This window comes from Bufo gargarizans, chromosome 3, assembly GCF_014858855.1.
Source record: "Bufo gargarizans isolate SCDJY-AF-19 chromosome 3, ASM1485885v1, whole genome shotgun sequence".
Taxonomy (NCBI): Eukaryota; Metazoa; Chordata; class Amphibia; order Anura; family Bufonidae; genus Bufo; species Bufo gargarizans.
The window spans coordinates 112,291,435-112,315,754 of record NC_058082.1 but is presented as its reverse complement, the minus strand read 5'-3'; the positions used below and the strand labels follow the sequence as shown (position 1 = coordinate 112,315,754).

The following is a 24,320-nucleotide window of genomic DNA, read 5'->3' as shown; positions in this document are numbered from 1 at the left end:
TACTTTCAACATCAGCAACACATAGCTCATGAAGGAAGTCACATATCATGAGCTGGCCCCGTGGGTATATAAGGTATGCCATGGGTAAAAGGGGTGATTTATCAGAGTGCAAAAATCTGATGATTATTTGCTTTCAGGCCAAGGGTGGCTGTATTTCTGAAACTGCTCAGTTGGTGAGCTGTTTATATGCTGCTGTGGTGAAAGTGTATTGTGATTGGACAAATAGCACCATTATGGATAAGCAACGTGGAAACTCCGGAACACCACGTGTCACTGATGTGAGAGGTGAACGTCGGCTATGAAGGTGTGCAAGGGCAGACCGACACGCTACAGTGGAGCAGCTCACCACTAAAATGAACCAGGGAGCTACCAGACATGTCTAAAACAACAGTTCAGCAAACCCTACTGTGTATAAGGGCTCTGAAACAGATGGATTGTCACTTCTGCTAATGAAGTTGCAGCAGCAGAAAAGGCTTACATTTTCACAGCAGTATCGGAAATATACCTCAGCCGATTGGCAAAGGATTGTCTTCTCTGATAAATCAAGTTTTCTGCTTTATCAAACAGATGTACGTTGGCGTGTCAGGTGAGAAACATCAGAGAACAAACACTGTAACCATTGCTGGAAGTGTAACACCCCAGAGTTGTGTTACTACTAGTGTTGAGCGCGAATATTCTAATTGCGAATTTTTTTCTCGAATATCGTAACTTTGAGATTTCGCGAATATTTCGAATATAGTTCGATATATTCGCGAAATCGAATATTCATTTTTTTTTTTCATCTGAAAATATGATTTCTCCCTGCTTCTTGCTTGTGGGTCAATAAGCCATTGGCCCACAAGCAACTTAAGCAGGGGGGAATCATGTTTTCGTATAGAAAATAAAATTACCAATATTCTAAAAAACGAATACATAGCAATATAGTGAATATATTCGTAATTTAGAATTTTGGCATTATTTTTTTCCTATCTGTACAGTTGTTCGCATACTCCTCCCCAACAAGCGTCCCCGTCACCATGGGAACGCCTGTGGGTTAGAAAATACCATCGGATCTGAGTTTTCCCTGAGATCGTGAAAGCTCAGATCCGATGGTATATTCTAATGCACAGGCGTTCCCATGGTTACAGGGACGCTTGTCGGGGAGTAGTATGCCAAAGTGGAATAACAGTACACATAAATTACAGTCTATATGTGTTTTTTACGAATATTCGTAATATTGCTCTAACTTCGTCTTTTAGAATATTCGTAAAATGCACATATAGACTGCAATTTAGCTAATAAGTGCTATAGTAATTTTTTTAATAGTGTATATATTTTCCAAAACTGAAGTTCAGAAGAGGCAAAAAAAATTAGACAAAAAAAAATAGATTATAGCACTATATTAGCTAAATTACAATCTATATGTGTATTTTACGAATATTCGTAATATTCTAAAAGATGAAGTTTGAGCTATATTATGAATATTCATAAAATACACATATTAGCCTAGCCAAAGTCATAGGAATGTTGCCTTATACTGTCAAAAGAAAAATCGCAATACGCGAATAATTAAATAGTATATTATTCGCGATAAATAGAAAAATGACGAATATTCGATTTTGATGAATATAAGACGAATATTCAATTGAAAATTCACAAAATATCGCGAAATCAAATATGGCACCTCCCGCTCATCACTAGTTACTACATGCCTATACCCCACTACTATCTTCTGGGAGCCTTTACCTTGTCATCTGATATGATTTTGCTCATGTGTTCACAACTATGCATTCAAAAGTATGTTAACTGTAAATTTCATTGTAATTTTCCATGTTCAGCAGCAGGTGGCAGCAATGCGTTGGTAAGGAGCTAGTTTCAGTTTAGTATATCTAGGCTGGAATGGTTTATTGCAGTGTAGCTCCCCCTCTGTGGAGGTGTGGACTGTTCCCACATCCTGCCATATGGGAGGAGGAGGAAGTTAGGTCAGTGTGCCAGCCACCCCTGTTGGGGAAGGTTGTGTGATAGAGTTCAGGAGTCCCCCTGCATAGGGAAGAAAGCCAGGATCTTGTCTCGGCTGAGACACTGATCAAATTCCCAGTCTGAGCCCTTCAGCCTCAGCTGGATGACAAGAAAGCAGACGATCTCCAGAGTTCCAGGACCAAAGCATTCCCTGAGAATATATCTGAGAGTCAAGTCCAGAGACCTAGGAGAAGTCATATTCCTCCTCAGCCAGTCAGTCCCCACAAAGCAGAAGATAAAGAGAAGTGCAGAAGCTAAATTCCTGCCACAGTTACAGAGCTAACAAGCAGACGTCTTATCCTGCAAGCTCCTGATTTAAGCCTCATTCACATGCCAGTGTTTTGGTCAGTGATTTCCATCAGTGATTGTGAGCCAAAACCAGGAGTGGACCCTCCACAGACATAAGGTATAAGGGAAAGATCTGCACCTGTTCTGTGTTTAGAGCCGCACCTGGTTTTGGCTCAAAATCACTGATGGAAATCACTGACCAAACACTGATGTGTGAAGGGGGCATTATAGTGCAGAAGATTTATTCGTGCCAACCATTGCAAAAACCTGCTGGGACCAAAGACCAAAGCTGTATTCTGCTTGGATGAAAGTTATCTTCAGTAAAGACAAGTTTAAATTTAACCTAAAGGTCTGGACATTAATTTCTGCTGCCTCCCTCTATTACTCCTACTATCACTACACTTAATTTATTGCAAGTGAGCCAGGAGCCAGAAATCCAGCCGTATCCAGGTAGGAGACACCGTTAACACCATTATCATCATCATACAGAGACATTATAGGCCATCACATTACTCTGGCATGCCTAACCATGGGACGTGCGTTATAACACCTTGGAAGGGCCCTGGGATAGTACCCTGCGCACGCTGCAATTCGCGTCACGAACAAACTACAAACTATTATCTACCCATACCTAACCCACTGCAAAAGTGGCCTCAGTGTACCCGTTCCTGGTCACTGCTGAAGAACACAAGCTGGTGGTGGCAGTGTTATGGTCTGGGGGTTGTTTTCGTGGCATTCTTTGGGCCCACTCATCCATGTGGAAGGCAATCTCAATTGATTTGGGTATAAATCCATACTTGAAGATCATATACACCCATACATGTTGATTGTCTTCCCTGGGGCAGATGGAGTCTTCCAGCAAGACAATGCGACATGTCACACAGCAAATAAATGTCCAACATTGGTTGGAAGAGCATGACCAAGATTTCTGGGCCCCTATTTCCCCAGACTGAACCTTCCCTAAGGTGTTGTAGTTGGGCCACCAAATAATATATCCATGGATCCGGTACCGTGAGTCCCTCCTGTGTTTTCAGCCTGTGCAGCGTTGTGAGTTTTATATGCGGGATTCCCCTCTTCCAGATGAGATCCCTGAAAATCGCATTTATTTTATAGAAAAATTGGAGTGGTATCCAAATCGGGCATTATGCAATACATAGAGAAGCTGGGGCATGAGAATCATTTTTAATAGATTTATGCGGCCGACTAGAGTGAGGGGCAATTGGGTCCAGGCCGGAACTTTGCATCTGAATTTATCTAACAAAAGGACAAGATTCAACTCCCCAAAGTACTGGGTCCTGGCCGAAACCTAAATTCCCAGGTATTTAAAAGATGTGACTACCTGTAGCCCTGCAGTGGGGTAACGCTACTGTTTGTACTATTAGACAATGGCATCAATACCGACTTTGTCCAGTTAATGACCAAGCCAGACAGCTTACCAAAGTGGTTTATTATCGACATGGCCTCTGGAAGAGAAGAAGCCCATTCATTCAAAAACAGTAGTAGATCATCTGCGTATAAGGCAACCCTTTCGGATAAGGACCCATATTGGAAGCCTCTTACTGCTGCTGCTGTTCTAAGCGCCGCCACCAGAGGCTCAACCGCCACTGCAAATAGTAGGACAGCCCTGTCTAGTCCTCCTGTGCAAGGGAAAGGAGTCTGAGAGTCTTCCATTCACCCATATGCGGGCCGTGGGACAGGCATAGAGTAGTTGTATCCATTTAATAAACTCAGGGATGAAACCCATCTTTCCCATCACTGTCCACAGGTATTGCCATTCCACGCTATCGAATGCTTTTGCGGCATCAAGGGATGCAACCACCGCATTCAAGGTGTGGACCTGGCTGGCCTAAATATTTTAATATAATCGCCGGATATTTACTGCTGTGGACATGTTTGGCATAAAGCCAGCCTGATCAGTGTGAATAAGTGACGTTATTACTGAGTTTAAGCGATTTGCCAAGTACTTTCGCTAATATTTTAACATCTACCTGGAGTAGAGATATGGGTCTATAGGACTCTGCTGCTAGGACGTCTTTACCCGGTTTGGGGAGCACCACCACTATGGCTTCATTCATGGAGGTTGGTAATCTACCCTGCTTTTTGGCCTCATTATAAACCTCTAGTAAATGGGGTAAAAGGATTGAGGGATAGGTTTTATATATCTCCGATGGCAATCCATCTCCCACCGGGACCTTATTATTAGACATATTACCCACCGCCTCCTTCATTTCTTTTAGAGCTGAATCAAATTTTTGAGAAATTGGCTCATCTCTAATAATAATGTTACATGAAATGTTTCTCTGCCTGGCAGGGGCAGTGGTCAGTCGGCACTTTACAGGAACTGGTGCCACACCTGATACTAGGTGTCATGTGTGGAACAGAAGCATGATGCGCTGCTAGCAAAACATTTTAGAAAATTCCTTCTGCTAATATCATGATTATTAAAGTTCTCATTATACCAGTCCATATTTCGAGTTAGCAGTGCCTATGAGAAAGAGATTCTGTGACATCTGTTAGCATGTGTCCTGCGTGCTAGTTAATCTAGTTATCTCCTATACGTACCTGTGGTTTTGCAGACATCTCACACACTTGGCTGATTGAATGATGTGTATTAGCATATACAGGAAGAAGGGGGGTAACGCATCTATATACAGTAAGAAATGCTGATATCACCACGTACAGATAATTTACAGGATATTAGCAGTAGTTAACCAGCTGTAATTTCTTCTGACAAGTCATGCAAGTATGACTTAGTAATAAAGGAAGCTATCTGAAGACATGGTTGGACTCAGCTTTAAAAAAAAAAAAGGGTTAACATCTGTATTGGGCAGCGATTCATTTTTAGGCTTTTCGTTTGCTGGAGGACAGCCCCTCCACGTGTGACATCATACAGGGAGTTGTGGGGTACTCCCTAGCATGTGTGTGTGTGTCAGAGTCAGAAATAGAAAGCTGAAGAACCTCCAGCTCAGATTGGATGTGTGATACTGTCCAAAACGCATGTACCATGTCCGAGGACCTGAAGGAGAAGCGCAGAAAACAAGCCCAGCCAAAGAGAAGTCAAGGTGAGCGGTGACACCTGTCTGCCACATAACTGACCACAAAACTGTGGACGCTCTGCTCTGTATGCAAAGTGAAGCAGCTGTTTAGTGCCGATTAGCTTGTAGTTTTGTCTGATGGGGGTTAGAAGTCACAGAGTTACTACACCCAGATGCTAAATACTAGTAATAACAGTTACTGCCTCTTCTGCCATGAGCTTCACCTTTATTTCCATCGACTGCAGAAGTTCACAGCTTCTTGTGTGCACCTTCTTATCTATCATCAATGTTACCGTAGATATATGGGGGAAAGCAAAATAAATGAAGTATATGGAGAAGTTCATATTATTTTATTCTCAGGAACATATTTAGTTCTGTACAGTCTACTAAGCATTACTAATATACTATATAATTAAAAGAGACTATATGCTTCACTACACTAAACGCTGCTGGGCCTTGGATTTATGTCACCGCTGGGTCTATACTGTACCTGGGAGTTTTTTTCTGCTTTTATGAGCGTCCCAAAAAATATATATATTTGTGTCAGGCACCAACATGTGCTGTATTATTAATTAAAGGAGTTATCCAGGATTAGAGAAGCATAGCTGATTCTTTCCAGAAACAGCACCACCCCTGTAAAAAAGGTCGTGTTTGGTATTGCAGCTTAGCCCCATTCAATTCAACAGACACAATCCAAGAACAGGTGCGGTGCTGTTTTTGGAAAAAAGCAGACATGTTTTTCTAAGCCTGGAAAACCCTTTATAAAACTTTTTGGAGGCAACACACTGTAGCAGCAGAGTGCCTACAAGTCCACGATACCCATAGGGCAGCCTATGCAGAGACGTATAGGTCCATGTAAAAGGCATTGTGGTGTGCATAACTGACTGCAGCATATCCATCGTATGTAGGTATGTCAGTGACACTTGTATTCAAATCAGTAGCCATCTGGCAAGATATCCAGCAGTGAAGTTATTAACCAATGTTGAAGACGATTCGTTGAAAGCAGCTTTCACCTTTTTGCTTCTTTTATCACATCAGGAACATATCACTTTAATATTGCAACACTAGAACGGGTTTCCCTGGGTACACTAAGATCAGGTCTTTTATTATATTACTCGGTAAGGCTGTCAAACAACCAACAGTAAGAGTCCATTGACACGTCCGTGGTGTATTGCTGAACCCCCCATAGAACTGCCTATTCTTGTCCGCAATTGCGGACAACAATAGGACATGTTCTATTTTTTTCCGGAGCTGCGGACCAGAAGATCGGGGCCGCGCTCCGGAAATGCGGATGCGGAGAGCACAAAGTGTGCTCTCCGCATCCATTTCTAATCCATTGAGAATGAATGGGTCCGCACCCGTTCCGGATATTGCCGAACGGATGCGGACCCATTCCACGGACGTGTGAATGGACCCTAAATCATAGGTTACCCAAGTATGGACCTTTTACTGACAGCTTCACCTTCAAGTAAAGTAAATCCACAGCTCTGTACAAATGTATTGAGTCTTCTGATTGAGCAGCAGAAACAGTGTTCACATTGACCTACACTAGTGTGCGGTATAGCATATGGTTCGGCCGTGTAGGACAATTCCAAACCCCGCCACAAGCAAATTCCCAGGATTTTAAACACAATGTACTATTGCCCCTCCTCGCAGTCCAAATGATAAAGCATTTTTGGAGCAAATTCATTTATTTTATTATTTCTTTATTTATTTTACTCACTTTTATAGCACTGACATTTTCCACAGCACTTTACAGACATGTTTGCTTCCTGTCCCCTATGGATCTCACAGTCCCCTCAAAGTCCCCTATCTGTATGTCTTTGGAGGTGCATCAGATGCATTCACAACTTCCGAGGTGTACAGAGCCGTATTACAGAACCCATAGACTTTTCTGGAAACCACTGCTTCTCCATATGCCGTTAATTCCAGTAGACACGTACAGCTTTTTTTTTTTTTACTGTTGGACTCTTTAGCCCCATAGGAAATGTATTGCCAGTATTATATTGTAATAAATAGTTGTGATCATTTGAACGATTTCTAAATGGAGGAAAGTTAATGCCCCCTCAAGACTCTAAAGTGGCGGAGGCCCCCAAAACAGCTCTCCGAGTTTGCTTTCTCTCAGAAATGTCAGCATCTGAAAATGCTTTTCGTACATGTGAACGGGGTTGTTTCTGCAGGCATTTTTACAAACCTATTTCTATATGAAACAGTTGCAGAATTTTTTGCAATAAATCTGCCAAGTGTTAATATACGTGAATATATGTGAATATCTGTCACTGGGTTTAGATGACATCTTATTACTACAAAATTATTTTCCTTACGTTTATTAGTATGCTAATTTTCATTGAAACAAATGTTGCCATGCTGAGTGTGTACCCCGCCATTTGTATTGACAGTATGATGTCTTAGAGATGCTATATTTTATATATATATAAGTCATACATAACATAGTACATAACAGTACATAAGGCCGAAAAAAGACATTTGTCCATCCAGTTCGGCCTGTCATCCTGCAAGTTGATCCAGAGGAAGGCAAAAAACACTGTGAGGTAGAAGCCAATTTTTCTCACTTTAGGGAAATAAAAAATTCCTTCCCGACTCCAATCAGAATAACTCCCTGGATCAACGACCCCTCTGTAGTAGCTATAGCCTGTAATATTATTACACTCCAGTAATATTATTACACCATTATTGATTGTTGAAAGAATTTTATCCATTGGGTTCTTTTGCATCTTTTATCATTTTTTTTCCTTTTTCCTTTTTTTGTGTAGTTGTGGTGTGGTTTTAAGTCATCCACAAATTATGTCTTGGGTACTTTCACATTAGCGGCAGGGGAGTCCGGCAGGCTGTTCCGGCGGGTGAACAGCCTGTCGGATCCGTCCTGCCGCTAGTTCACATTTGCCCCCGGACTGCCGCTCCATCCCCATTGACTATAATGGGGACGGGGGCGGAGTTCCGACGGCAGCACGGCAGCGCACGAAGAGAGGCAGCCGGACGAAAACGACGAAATGCTGTACTTTTAGTCCAACTGACTCTCGCTGTGCGTTGCCGTGCTGCCACTGGAACTCCGCCCCGCACCCATTATAGTCAATGGGGACGGAGCGGCAGTCCGGGGACACATGTGAACTAGCGGCAGGACGGATCCGACAGGCTGTTCACCCGCCGGAACAGCCTGCCGGACTCCCCTGCCGCTAATGTGAAACTAGCCTAAAACTGGACAAACCCACCAGGAATGGGTTTGGGGGTCTCCCGACTTTTCCCCCATATTAGTGGGAAACAATGGTCTTTAATGTTAGATTTCAGCATGTGCCATCCTTTTCTTCCATGGTAGTTGACATCAGCACAGCAGGTTGTGCTATTTTGTCCTATAAAAAAACAGACACCATGATGGACAGACACCATTATAGTCAATGGTACTATCGGGCACAGTTGGTGTCCATCGTGCAAAGGATCCAGCACTACCTTCATTCTTCTGCTCATGTATCACAGCAGAACAATTCAAATGAAAAACACCATTATGAACACAACCTAAAATGTATGCCAGAGGGTTTCCAGGTTCTGGATATACAGGTGAAACTCGAAAAATTAGAATATCGTGCAAAAGTCTATTTATTTCAGTAATGCAAATTAAAGGAATTGCATTAATGCAGCTTAAAATTAGAATTTTGTGAAAAGGTTCAATATTCTAGGCTCAAAGTGTCACACTCCAGTCAGCTAATTAATCCATACCCCCTGAGCAAAGGGGACCTGAGATTGTGACTTTGGGGTTTCATAAGCTATAAGCCATAATCATCCAAATTATAACAAATAAAGGCTTGGAATATCTCGCTTTCATGTAATGAGTCTCATATGTTAGTTTCACCTTTTAAGTTGCATTACTGAAATAAATGAACTTTGCACAATATTCAAATTTTTTGAGTTTCACATGTAGATGGACTATCCTCAGGATAGGCCATCAATATCAGATCGGCGGGGGTCTGACAAAGCACATCTACCAATAAACCAGGCATGTCCAAACTGCGGCCCTCCAGCTGTTGCAAAACTACAACTCCCAGCATGCTCTAATAGCTGTAAGCTCTCCAGGCATGCTGGGAGTTGTAGTTTTGGAACAGCTGGAGGGCCGCAGTTTGGACATGCCTGCAATAAACAGTTTGAAGGGGTCACTGGCAGCTTCATTGCTAAGATGGATCCATCGACCTGCACACCGTCTGCTTTGTATCGTGGGTGGAGGATATTGCTGCTTCTTCTCATTCAGTGCAATTGATAGGCCATCAATATAATCAAGTAATATTTATGCGGCCTCTATTTGTTTTATCAGATTCTCATTAGGGATGTTCAGAGGTTACAATTTTCTAACTACTATATTACTTATAGCCACCTCCTCTGTTTGACGTCAAACTTTAAAGTCCATTTATATTCTGCACATTTAATGCTCCACTGTCAAAATTTTATATAAAATAAAAATAAAAATAAGCATTTTGAGAGTCATACAGTTAGAATGTAATGTGTAATGTACATTGTACGAGTACTTTATAGTACATTATACTGTAGCTGCTTTTAATGCCCTGTTAATGGCTTTATATCCAATTATACTGAAATACTAACATACTGTATACGCAAGTCAATAGGGTCCTAAACTCTGAAACAGTCCAAAAACCAATCTCTAATTGTCATAATCTACGCAGTTATGTTTGGGCACTACTGAGCACAGTAAGAGCTAACAGGTTATCTTATTTGATATAAATAACTCCAAAACCCCAAAAGGAAGTGATCTGCTCATCTGTCAGCTTTATATAGTTTTTCTCTGGAACTGATTGGTCCTTTATTTGTTTTAGGCCCTGTTATCACATTAAAATCTGGGTGCATGGTAGGCCCCCTAGGGGGGAAGCGTAACCCCTCTAAACATTTGGCCATGATACTATGAGGATTCTAATTAAGTTCACAAAATCAGAAGAAGAAAAATATATAAAAATATTTCACACAAAACAGGTCATTTTTACCTGATGGCAGTAACTAAAATTCATTTGCAGCGAGCTTAGGAGGGAAGAGTGAGAGTATGGCAGTGGTAGTGAAGGCTTGGATGTTGTTGGTAGTAGTACTCACAGTGGCTGTCCTCACTCTGGTGCTCCCTGGGCACTGCAGTGAAAAGAGGGGCGTACTCTTTCTTCCCCTCGGTGTATACCCTGGTTTGGGGTCTCCTGCCTGATGGTAGGTGGGGTGCCCTTGCTGTCAGTGGGTTTTGAAGTGCAAGGCAAGGCTCCCTTAAAGTACTAGAAAATGGGCCAATGATGTGGCATGGCGAGTTGGCAGTGCTAAGAATTGATGAGACCAGTTTTAGGGTAACAAGTCCAATGTACTTTACCAAAGGACTTGGGCAGTTGGCACAAACAGGCAATTCCAAAAGTAGGCTGTCTTTACAAGTTTCGTACGTAGTTTTCCCAAGGTTGTATATGGGATTATAGGACATACCCTGAGTCTCTTCCAGTAAATCCAATCAAACTTCCCAATTTGGCAAAGGGGTGCAAATTCTCTCTCATAATAATTTCTCACTCTCAATATAGCACAATAATGCCCAAATGCAGGGTGTAGTATTTTAACAGATGGCCAGTTTGTCTCAGAAGTATGACAGGGTACCTGAAGCTTATCACCAGTGTAATGCAGTGAAATCCATCTCCAACATGCATACATTACCTTCACTGACTTTTTGTCCATGCTCTGTCCCTTAAAATGGCCCTTAACCGTCTGTATATTTCAATGCTTCTTTACCTTAGAAGCTGGCTTCTCTTACCCTGGGTTCACACCTGAGCGTTTCTGAGACGCGCGTTTTACGTGCGTATTTGTCGCGCGTTTTAATGCGCGTTTTTTGCAATAGTAAACGCGCGTTTGACGCGCGTTTGTGTGATTGACTGCAGTGTTGTCCAATGAGTCTATGGCCAAAATGCGCGACAAACGCCCCAAAAAAAGCTCAAGAACTTGTTTATGCGTCGGGCGCTTTACAGCGCGTTCAAACGCGCTGTAAAACGCTCAAGTGTGAACCAGGGCCATAGGGAAGCATTGGTTTTCACGTGTTGAGCATTTTACAGCGCGTTTGAACGCGCTGTAAAACGCTCAGGTGTGAACTTAGGGTAAGGCCTCTTTCACATGAGTAATACGGATTGTGTCAGGATCTGTTCAGGAAAAAAACTGAACTGTTCAGTCAGTTTTGTCTACAATTGCGTTCGGTGTTTCAGTTTTTTCCGCGCGGGTGCAATCAGTTTTTGATGTGTTTTGCATCTCCTAGCAACAATCAGTGAAAAATGCATTACATCCGGATTGTATCCAGATGCAATCAGTTTTTCACACAAGCCCCATTCATGTCTATTGAACCAGAGCTGTGTGAAAAACGCAGGCTATAGAACATTTTGCGATTTTTCCTAAACAAAGAAATGATGCGTTCATGCGTTTGCTTCACGCATCCCACCCAGACGGAAAACTCGCTCGTGTGAAAGAGGCCTTAGGCCAAGTGCGGATGTGGTGCGATTTTCACACATGGTTACTAGGAGATGATCGGGATGGGGACCCGATCATTATTATTTTCCCTTATAACATGGTTATAAGGGAAAATAATATCATTCTTAATACAGAATGCTTAGTAAAATAGGGATGGAGGGGTTAAAAAATAAATAAAAAAATTAAACTCACTTCATCCACTTGTTCGTGCAGTCCGGCTTCTCTTCTGTCTTCTTCTTTGATGACCTGGGAGGAAAAGGACCTTTAGTGATGTCACTGCGCTAATCACATGGTCTATCACATGATCCATCACCATGGTCATCAAAGAAGAAGACAGAAGAGAAGACGGCCTGCATGAACAAGTGGATGAAGAGAGTTTAAAAAATGTTTTTGCATTTTCCTGCGACGCACCCGCATCCTATCCGGCCCTCACAAGCGACGTCTGTGTGAAAGAGGCCTTAGAGTCACTTTCTGGTTGATTTTGGCTCACAGGGCTGATGTGTCCCTGTCTGCTGCTTCTCCTTGCAACTTCCATATTGCACAACCTGATACAGCTCCTCAAGCATCAGCTACCTCTCACTGATTCTCCTACACTGCTCCCAGAGCAGATAGGTGGAACCAGCCCACTACTAAAAACTAAATCTGGGCCTGGTAAATTAACCCTTTCTCCCATATACATCTCTTGTTATCAAAAAATGTACAGAAAAATCACATTAACTCCTTTAGCAGTGAACTGCCATGTCACTGTACATTTATGGTGGCTTAGCGCTTAGGATTGTTGTGTCCAGGGTGTGAATTCATCCAAGGGTAGCATCTGTATGGAGTTCGTATGTTCTCCCCATGTTTATGATATTTTACGTGCACTTTGGCTTACTAACACACTCCAAAACCATACTGATAATTTAATTTGGAATGTGCATTTTGATCTCCAATGGTGACTAAGTTACCGATGACAATCTCTGTATAGAGAGTTTACAGTATGTTGGATGTAGTTGACATTATTTTCACTTATTCATACTCATTTTACAAGTTGTTTACATAAAGGCCATGAAAAATATTGTATTGTGGTCCACCAAACAGATATGGTGGTTTTAGACGTTCTTGCCTTAAACTCATGAGATTGATATAAAGGGTTAATATATCACAATGTGTGAAAGTTTCCCGACTGTAATGTCAGTATTACCGCACATAGCTTACAACATCTCTATGTATAAAGTGCATATACTACCTCCCCCTCAATACGAAAGATCCCCGGTGTACTGTGACTCACAAAGCCCACGGCACTTACTTCACAGTCAAAATGGGGTCTTCCTTGTAATAATTTCTTCCATGGGATTCCCCGTCCTCATCATAACATATTATTTACCATTTACATAAAAAAGATGCTTGCATACAGCTAAGTGCAAAAATTAGAGACCTGCCATTTATATTTCTACAGGAGGTTGCAGAAAATGTTCAACCTCTGATACATATACAGCAGATTACACCACAGTAGCATTACACTTCATTCACACCAGCATATTCAAATGTGTATTTTTGAGGAGCACAAATATTTGATTAAAGAAAGTGTTTGTTTAATTATAGTGAAAACATCTTTTTATATGAGGAAGCAAGCTTTTCCTTCAAAGAATGTCCCATGCAGAATTGAGTACTGTATACATAAAAGTAATAACTCTATCATTCATTTCTTCTATTTGTTCCTGAGAAATAGAAACAAAACACATATCAAATTTTTTGGCTTCCTAGTATCCTACTGGTCATGAAATACTCTATTCTTCCATGCAACATGCAAGTAGATAGAGATAGACAGATAGAGAGAAAGAGATACAGATATGCAATCGATAATAGATAGATAGATAGCACAAATTCCTCCAAAAAATAAAGATGGGTGCCAGCATACACAGATCCTGATGTACAGATACAACGTCCTATCACATGACCTTTATCAGTCTTAAATAAAGTTTTTATACTTTATCATCATTTTGGAGGGCTGTGGATCGCCTTTATTTTCCTTGGATAGACAGACATAGATAGATAGATACAGTTGCAAGAAAAAGTATGTGAATCCTTTGGAATGATATGGATGTCTGCACAAATTGGCCATAAAATGTGATCTGATCTTCACACAAAGAATTAAATGTTAACATGTTTTTATTGAACACACCATGTAAACATTCACAGTGCAGGTGGAAAAAGTATGTGAACCCCTAGACTAATGACATCGCCAAGAGCTAATTGGAGTGAGGTGTCAGCCAACTGGAGTCCAATCAATGAGATGAGATTGGAGGTGTTGGTTACAGCTGCCCTGACCTATAAAAAAAACACACACCAGTTCTGGGTTTGCTTTTCACAAGAAGCATTGTCCTGATGTGAATGATGCCTCGCACAAAAGAGCTCTCAGAAAACCTACGATTAAGAATTGTTGACTTGCATAAAGCTGCAAAGGGTTATGAAAGTATCTCCAAAAGCCTTGCTGTTCATCAGTCCATGGTAAGACAAATTGTCTATAAATGGAGAAAGTTCAGCACTGCTGCTACTCTCCCTAGGAGTGGCCGTCCTGTAAAGATGACTGGAAGAGCACAGCGCAGACTGCTCAATGAGGTGAAGAAGAATCCTAGAGTGTCAGCTAAAGACTTACAAAAGTCTCTGGCATAGGGAGGATACCACAGAGGAAGCTACTGCTGTCAAAAAAACATTGCTGTACGTTTACAGTTTGCACAAGAGCACCTGGATGTTCCACAGCAGTACTGGCAAAATATTCTGTGGACAGATGAAACCAAAGTTGAGTTGTTTGGAAGAAACACACACCACTATGTGTGGAGAAAAAGAGGCACAGCACACCAACATCAAAACCTCATCCCAACTGTGAAGTATGGGGGTGGGGGCATCATGGTGTGCTGCGTCAGGGCCTGGACGGATTGCTATCATTGAAGGAAAAATTAATTTCCAAGTTTATCAAGACATTTTGCAGGAGAACTTAAGGCCATCTGTCCACCAGCTGAAGCTCAACAGAAGATGGGTGTTGCAACAGGACAACGACCCAAAGTATATAAGTAAATCAACAACAGAATGGCTTAAACAGAAGAAAATACGCCTTCTGGAGTGGCCCAGTCAGAGTCCTGACCTCAACCCGATTGAGATGCTGTGGCATGACCTTAAGAAAGCGATTCACACCAGACATCCCAAGAATATTGCTGAACTGAAACAGTTCTGTAAAGAGGAATGGTCAAGAATTACTCCTGACCGTTGTGCACGTCTGATCTGCAACTACAGGAAACGTTTGGTTGAAGTTATTGCTGCCAAAGGAGGTTCAACCAGTTATTAAATCCAAGGGTTCACATATTTTTTCCACCTGCACTTTGAATGTTTACATGGTGTGTTCAATAAAAACATGGTAACATTTAATTATTTGTGTGTTATTAGTTTAAGCAGACTGTGATTGTCTATTGTTGTGACTTAGATGAAGATCAGATCACATTTTATGACCAATTTATGCAGAAATCCATATCATTCCAAAGGGTTCACATACTTTTTCTTGCAACTGTAGATAGATAAACACAGGGGCGTAACTACCATAGTGGCAGACCATGCAACTGCTATGGGGCTCAGGGCAAGAGGGGGCCTAGTATTAGTTGGGATCATCCCCTATTCTACTGGAGGTGAAAATTTTGTCAGGACTCTACTCTCTAAAGGAACAACTTTTAGCAAATGAGGCAGTGGGAAAATGGCCCTAGGGTCATTGAAAAGGGTTTAGGCAGTCTGACAGTCCAGAAATTCCTTTAATCTTGCACTTATCTCTAGTTTTATTTCAAAATATCGTAGTGTGTTGCACCCACAGCTCATACGTAGACCTATATGTCTCCATGGTTACAGACTACAAGCCCTGAGTAGTCAGATTTTTCACTCATATTTTCTTCCATCTGTCCCCTGTTACTTCTTCCTTACATACATACAGTTGGTAACCCGGAAGTAGGAAACAGATAGAAAGGAGCATGCCTGTGGGATCAGACTGCACATGGTTTGGAGTCTGTAGCCATGAAGATACATAGGATTGCAAGAGCTGTACACACAAGGCAGTAGAATATTTGTATTCAAAACTGATTGCAATTTTGGTACAATTTTATTTTACATTAATTGAATGATAAAAGGAGTTGCCCAGGTTTTTTTTTTTATTCCTACCCTACCCCCAGTGGTACGTGTGAAGAGATACTTACCTGCTCCCTGTTGCTCCATTCCAGCTCCTTGTCTCCCAGGCTGTCCTCAATGCACTTCTGGCTGCCTCTAAACTTCCTACACGGATAGGGTCACATGCTCCTCTACAGTCAATGACTATCCTTAGCAGTGACCAAGCAATTTGCAGACACGTCACCACTGAGGCTAGTCCTAGGTTAAACCCGCACACATGACCCCCATCCATGTAGAAAATGGTTACCAGAAGTACAGTAAAAACAGCCAAGGAGCCATGGATCCAGAATAAAGTGTTGCGGAGGAGGTAAGTATAGATTTCTTCACAGGTACCACATGGAGAAAGGAATAAATTAAAAAAGGGAGAAATATTGGACAACCCCTTTAAGATAAGCACTTTGAAAATGCATTATAGAAGTTCCCACAGAAACCAATCAACAAAATCCAAATGTGATTTAACTGTGCTAAATCAGAATTTAGATTTTTTCTTTTTATATCTGAAAATAATTCCTGATCCTTGACCCAGTCTACACCCTTTTGTAGAACAAGCAACTCAGCACTCTTGGGAATATTGGTAATGACCCTGTGTTACATATTTTCTTCACTCCTCATCCACCTCATAACAAATGATTAGTAAGAATGGATTTTGTCATGGGTTTGAGTGGGTGGACTGAAACAATCTACTGGAAAAAGTTTGGGGAGGCTGCAGGTTACCGAACTGACTCTAGGTATTTGAATACTTAGAACAATATCCTTCAGTGTTAATTTTAGTTATCTATTTCGTTGCATTTTTTTGCAGAATTAATCAATACCAGACTACAGCACCCAGCCGATAAAGATTACGCAGTTACCACTGTGATATTTAGTTCTGCTGGGGAGATATTTTGTGCGACACTATCGTATTGCTGGCCACACCAAATTCTGATGTCCCTGCTTACTTGTGCTGCCCTGCATTCTGTCAATTGACCCAATTACAATATGGGGCCACTTTTAGGTTTTCTCCAGGGCCACTTTAAGTTCGCAGTCTGCCATGCAGAAAACCCTGTTAATGAAGACTGGTGGTCCTTATTGATTATAGATTTTAAATACTGGACAATTGTTTAAACTTAAATTGTAGGTCGGACAATAGGTGTGCTTTCAACGCCTTGTTTACACTACCATACCAATGTGTATAACTGAGGCACTAATGTATCAATCAGTGTAATCAAATTACCTGTCCGGGCTCCAGCTGCGTGATCCCTGCAGCAGGCGGAGATTAGTAGTGGGCTGATTAGCTCTGCTGCTCTATTACTGTGTACTAGTGTTTCTGACTAAGGCTACATTCGCACGACCGTATGTGCTTTGCAGTCCGCAAATTGCGGATCCGCCCCAAAAAAAAGGATGACGTTCTGTATGGCATCCATTTTTTGGCGGATCCATTATAACAATGCCTATCCTTGTCAGCAAAACAGACAAGAATAAGACATGTTCTATCTTTTTGTCTTCTGACCACTCTCCGTCTCCCGTTCTGGTACTGCATTGCCCGTCTGGTTCTGACCCATTTATGATGACTCTGGTGTTATGTTTGTTTGTCTGTCCCTGCACTTAAGTAGAGTAGGGACCATCAACCAGTTGTGGTCTACCCATCTAGGGCTTGTACTGCAAGTAGGTAGGGGCAGTAGGGGTTCTAGTCCAGGGCCTCAGTGTCCTTATCTGTATCTACTCTACTGACGTGACTACCAGCAATTTGAAAAAATAATTTTCTGGACTATTTCTAGGAATTTAAAAATTCTCAAAAGGAAAATGAAAATTACACTGCAGACTATAACTGCCTCACAGAACCGATATGCAACTGCAGTGACCCAGTGGATTTGATGTTAAAGCACTTATTTCCTTGCGAACTATGTATACCTAATAGTCATGTATGGCCAACAAACAGTTAATACTGGCAGTCTTAGCCTAGTTTCCAGGATGATTGGCTGGTCCTGCCCGGTGGCTGCTGTTTTACCTGAGCAAGGCCTACATGTGTGAGCTCCTGCCAAGCAGGCCCAAAGAGAAGGGAAAGGAAACTACTTTCCTGAGACTGAAAAACTGCCATGAAAAAGAAGACATCCAGAGAAGCTTTAGATAGTATGGTACAGCATGTTTATGGCAATATGACTTTACTGCGTGTAAAATCTAAGATCTGCACCCTACAATTGGAGAACTGCAGAAAGAGTTAATGAGAATGTTATTGCATGTCTGTGGTTATTTGGAGAGACTGCAAAGTGCACTTAAAGTGAGGCTCAGAGAGGATTACTACCATCATTGCTGCTGCCTAAACGCAAATATTAAGTCTACTCTGTAACATACTCCAGAACAGTGCCTATTACTGCTATATTAACTTCTACTCCCATTATCTATTCAGTAAAGAGAGACTTTATTTACTGCAATCAAACAGGCCTGGTCATTGACTCCACCGTCATTTGCCGTCCCTCCAACTATCCTTGCTCTCCTGTCTTGCACCCATACAATTAAAAACTAGCCCAGCCACCACCAGGCAGGCATAAGGCCCCAAAAGTCCAGGGTTTGCACCGAGCAAAGAATGGGTGAAACCTTTAATCACTGCATGGCCCCAGAGAGCGTTGGGGCGAGGATAGCCACTGTTAACCACCATTACTCCCATCAGCATCACAACTTCCACTCCCTTTCTCCTAGCTTTCCCCCTGTGGGTCACTGCACAACCTAATGCTAGAAATAAATAATGTATAACATATTGTAGCTCTTAGGTCCTCTGCATGTGTCAGCCCAGCTATTTCCATCTGTAAATACTACTGTTACTATACCCATAGTATTGCTAGAACTTGGTGCTTAGGTAAAATCACACCACTAGCAGTTAACTAGTTAACACTAAGATAAAAACTAGAGATGAGCAAATTTCTCAAAAATTCGATTCGGTCGGTTCGCTGAATAAAAAAAAAAAGTTTTGATTCAATCTGAATTAAGTTGTGGTGAATCGCGTTAAAAAACAGCTATTTCCTGGCTGCAGTTTATGGGGCCAAAACGGACCAAATAACTCAAGTGTAAACTCAGCCTTACAGGTCGATGTTAGTGTCAGGTATAAAGAACCGTGCAGAGGCCCAAGATCCTACTGTAGCATGAAAGAGAGCACTTCTTTTATAGCATCGTCAGCTGATTCCAGATGTCTACAGAACCTGTTCTATTAAACAATTATACAAGTAGAGGCCCCCTGACAGAGTGGAGAGGGTGTCAGCAGTAAGTTTGAGTTGACGTCACTGATTATTTTGCCCTTGAGGAGGCCACAGAGTGGCACAATGACAGAGTGTGGAGGTGACAGCAGCAGCATGAGGAGGCCACAGATTGGCACAATGACAGAGTGTGGAGGTGGCAGCAGCATCAGGAGACCACAGAATGGCAAGGTTACATAGTATGGAGGTGGCAGCAGCAGCATGAGGAGGCCACAGAGTGGCACAATGACATAGTGTGGAGGTGGCAGCAGCATCAGTAGACCACAGAATGGCAAGGTGACATAGTGTGGAGGTAGCAGCAGCATCAGGAGACCACAGAGTGGCACAATGACATAGTGTGAAGGTGGCAGCAGCAGCATTAGGAGGCCACAGAGTGGCAAGGTGACATATTGTGGAGGTGGCAACAGCATCAGGAGACCACAGAGTGACCCGGTGACAGAGTAGGGAGGTGGGTGGCACTAACAGTACCCGTTGACAATGGTGGGTGTAAGAAGGAGCACATGGCATCAGATGTGTGGCATCAGGTGGGTGGCAGCATCAGAATAGTAGCTGAGGCAGGTAGCCAGAAGAAACCGGCCTCTTTTGTCAAGGTTTGGGTGAGGCAGCATGGATGATCTAATCTGATGCATCAGGCATTGGTGGGTGGAAATTCTGGCTGATCCACGCCTGATTCATCTTGACAAAGGTCAGTCTCTCCACATTTTGGGTGGACAGGCGAGTTCTCCTTGGGGTAACTATGACCCCTCCCACACTAAACACACTACTGCCAGGGCAGAACAGCTTTTCCAGGGCAAACTCGGCCTGTTGTGGCCACAAATTTAGTTTGGCTGCCCAGTAGTCCAGAAGATCTTCAATGACGGCTGGCAGGATGCACTCCAAGTATGCAACCACCTGCTGGTTCAGGTTCTGCTTTATGTCTAGCTGCTGGTGACTAGTTTCTTCACTATGCGGGTGAAAAAAGCTGCTCATCTGCTACTCTAAACTCAGGCTGCTGCTGATGGAGCTGGAACTGCTCCTACCCCCCCCCCCCCACCCTGCCACAGCAGCCATGGCAGAGGAATGTCAGCGCAGATGGCCCCCCGGTCAGACCTGCGAAAGGATGGACGATGGCTCAGATAGTCAGCGGCCAATTGACTATGTCTCTATAGTAGTTTAGTTTGTCCTCCCTCTCAGCGGGTGTAAGAAAGGCCCCCATTTTGGACTGGTAGCGAGGGTCTAACATGGTGGAGAATCATTAGTCATCTCTCTGCCGAATGGTTACAATTTGGCTGTCACTACGCAAGTGAGCATGCATCAGGCCATTTGCGCAAGTGACTCGGAGGGACTCCCTGCCTCCATTTCCATTGCATACTGCCACGGTGTGTCTGGGTCATCTGCCTCGTCTTCCTCATCTTCCTCTTGCTCCTCCGGCTGCTCCTCCCCTGTCACCTGTGTAGAAAAGCCACCCATTTCGCTACACATGGCTTTTGCTTCAATGTCCTCCTCCTCCAGTTCAGCCCCCACAAGGCTAATGTGGCCGTGAGATGTAGGCGCCACGTCTTCAGTCGCCTACCCAGCCAGATTTACCAGTTCTTTTCCAGGATATGAATCAGTGGAATGATGTTGTTCACCCCGTAGTCCTGGTGACTGACAAATAAAGTGGCCTTCTCAAAAGGCACTAGCAAACGGCAGGTGTCACTCATGAGCTGCCACTGGCTAACATCGAAGTTATACAGGGGAGTACCTCTGTCTGCCTATATCATCAAGAAATCGTTTATGGCCTATTTCTGTTCGTACAGTCGGTCCAACATATGGAGGGTGGAATTCCAACGGGTGGAAACGTCGCATATCAGCCTTTGTTGGGGGACACTATTCTGCTGCTGTAGCTCAAGGAGGGTGTGCTTGGCGCCTTTGTTGGGGGACACTATTCTGCTGCTGTAGCTCAAGGAGGGTGGCCATTTTTAGGATGTCTTGCAGATGAGTGAAAGACTTCAGGAAACGCTTGACAACCAGATTGAACACATGCATCATGCAGAGCGCATGGTTTAGCCCTCCTTGACGCAGCGCCGACACCATGTTCTTCCCGTTGTCGGTCACCATAGTTCCGATTTTGAGTTGTCGCGGAGAAAGCTAGGATTCGATTTCTTGATGAAGGACGCGGAGAAGTTCCTCCCCTGTGTGACTCCGTTCGCCCAGGCAAACTAGGTGCAGAACAGTGTGACACCGCCGTGCCCTGCACATGTGGTATGCTGGTGGGGCACTGTTGATTGTCCCTGCAGTGGAGGCTGAGGACAAGGTGGAGGATTAGGAGGTAGAGGCGGACATTGTTGCAGGACCATAGGCGTGAGAACGTGGAGGCAGAAGGGACATCATCTGGCCAAGTTCCTGGTTTGGCTGGGCAGGAACCACATTTACCCAGTGGGCCATAAAGGACATATATTGTCCTTGACCGTAGTAACAGCTCCACACGTAGGCACTGCCGTGCACTTTGGCAGACACCGACAGGCTCAACGACTGGCCCGCCTTCTGTTCTACATACGTGTGCAGGGCTGGTACTTCCTTTTTGGCAAAGAAATGACAGCTTGGGAATTTCCACCTCGGCTCGGCACAAGCTAACAGTTCTCTGAAAGGTGCAGAGTCCACCACTTGGGACTGCAGTACCAGCAACATGGCCAGGAGCACGTTCAGCTTCTGCGCAGTTGGATGAGGAGGAGGAACAGGAGCATCAGGATCAGCAGATGAATGGAAGGAAAGACAGCTTTCTTCGGCTGAGGTGGTGGAGCCTTGACTGATTGAAATCGGGTGCATGCCACTGGGTGATGCGGCAGGCTGGACCATAACATTTGAGCCACGGTTCTCCCATTGTGACGCTGCATATGTTGACGCAGGGACATGATGCCAATATTGGCACTCTGGCCACACTTCACCTTCTGCCCACAAATTCGACAAATGGCCATGTATACCTCCCCTTGGGGCTTAACAAAAAACTACCACACCGCCGAGTAGGTGATTTTACCCCCAACACTCTGCACTGACTGACTGCTACCGCCACTGCTTCCGTGAACACCTGCACCACTACTTTCTAAGTCGGTAGGCTCCTGCGAAGCGGGTGGTCTACCCCGGGCACGTTTTGCTCTCGACCTCCCACTGCTGCCACCCTGCTGACTCCCAGCCATGCTACCAACTTGCTGGCTCCATCGCTGCCTCACGCGCAAGCTGACACCCTCTTCTCCTGATGATGATGAAGCCCCTTCGTCACCCGGCTCCCAATTGCGATCGGTTACATCATCATCAAGTACTGTCTGCACGTCACTGATGTCCTCCTCAACGGTTTCTGAGCCAGGAGCCTGACCACTCGCAAAACCAGCTCCCATGCCACTCTCCTCATCACTACTTGCCTGCCTACCGGAGGAAGCGGTGGATGTCTCCTCCGGATCTTGGCTGGGCAGTAGCTGCTAACTGTCTTCTAGTAGCTCGTCCTCGCTGTATAGTGGAGCTGAGCCCACAGCATATACAGGGCTGGCTGGCTGCTGATTGGCTGCATGGATGGCATTGTGGGTGATCCCTCTTTCTCAGAGTTCCTTGCTCCATGTCCTAACATGTGCAGCAGCCATTTGGGGAAAAAATATGATTCGTTATCACGAAGCGTGAGGCAATTCAGATTCGGTGCAAATCGAATAATTCCTGAAATTCGGATCAAATTCCACTTCGCTAATTAGCGATAAAATGTTATGCAAATGAGTGACCACGGTGCCCAGAGGGGCATCATTATACTTCTCTGGAGACCAGTAACTCCCCCCTACAGTGCCCAGCGCGCCTCTTCCAGCATAAGTAACTGCCCACACCCAAACTCTTTGCCGCCGCCCCCTCCGCTATGTGATTATACTGGCATACATTATGGGGGACACTGAGGGCATCTACTGGGGGCACTATATAGGAGCATTTTATACTGGAACATTATAGGGGCACTATGGGGAAGGGGGGAGAGGAGCACTATGGGGGCCTTTACTGGGGGCACTATATAGGGGTATTTTATACTGGCACACATTATGGGGACACTATGGGGATATTAACTCAACTGAGGTATTTTTTGTACTGGCGCTCACTTTAAAGAGGCATTTTTTCTACTGTCACAGTAGAAGGAGGGCATTATGGTGATCTTTATTATTGAATAAAAAGCTATTGAAAAGGTGTATGTATACAAAAATGGTAAAAACTACAGCTCGTCATGTTTTGTTTTATATATATATATATATATATATATATATCTATCAAATACATGCAGTGTCATTGCCATGTGTGTCATGCAAAAGCCCACAAGGAGGCCCACTGAGACATTATAACCCAAGGGCCCACATGTACATATTCCATGCATTTGCCTAAAATGATTAAGGTATGCTGATGCTCGTACATAAGCGTTTTACAATTCGCTGCATACCATAGGAGTGAACTTATGGTGACCCTATAGTTAAATTTAAAATCCAATGTCCAACATCAAGATGATTTTGCTTTACTGACACAAAGGAAATTGAGGAGATCCTGAACACCCACACAGCAACCCAGCAGTACCGCTTACATAGACATAAAGATATTAACCTGTGGATGTGAAAATCTTAAAACATTATATACATTTGTATTTCTGAAGTAAAAAAATGCAGTTTTTCACTTTACAGCTTTCTGCCCCCCTGCATTTAAAATAAAAGGTCTAGACAGGGGGGGACACTAACAAAGCACAGCACGGGCCATCATTGTTTAAGCTTTAAACCCACGTGTATTTGATGTTTGGTAAGGGTTGACTTCTGTACCCCATTATACTTTGATAGTAGTGGTGGATATATGTATATGCAGTTGTCCGGAGCATGCAGGCTGGACATCCATGGTGTACAATAATAAAGGGAGCCTGTCACCAGGAAACTGTTAAATGGCAATGCTCTATTGAGATAACTCACCCAAATGTAATGATACCTCTCCTTTAGTGATCTGTTTATTCATTCTAGAGAAAAAGTATTTTTAGTATGTATGCAAATTAGAGGTTAAGTGTACTTAGGGCGGGTCCAAGACACTCTGTGCACCCTTTCTCCTTGCCAGAAAAGCAAGTTTGCTAAGAACCAGCCTC

The 24,320-nt window shown here is 43.4% G+C and overlaps 1 protein-coding gene across 2 annotated transcripts in view; it reads left to right on the top strand.

The window, feature by feature from the left end:
* Window positions 1-5,204: 5,204 nt before the first annotated feature.
* The window catches only part of LOC122932134 (zinc finger E-box-binding homeobox 1-like), a 123,683-nt gene continuing 104,567 nt past the window's right edge, over window positions 5,205-24,320 (top strand). The window contains exon 1 of one of the 2 annotated variants that reach the window (XM_044286380.1): window positions 5,205-5,348. In XM_044286380.1, the coding sequence (XP_044142315.1) occupies window positions 5,261-5,348 (88 nt within the window). In that variant the 5' untranslated portion in view covers window positions 5,205-5,260. The remainder of the gene's footprint in view (window positions 5,349-24,320) is intronic. The other variant, XM_044286378.1, reaches the window with a different exon arrangement.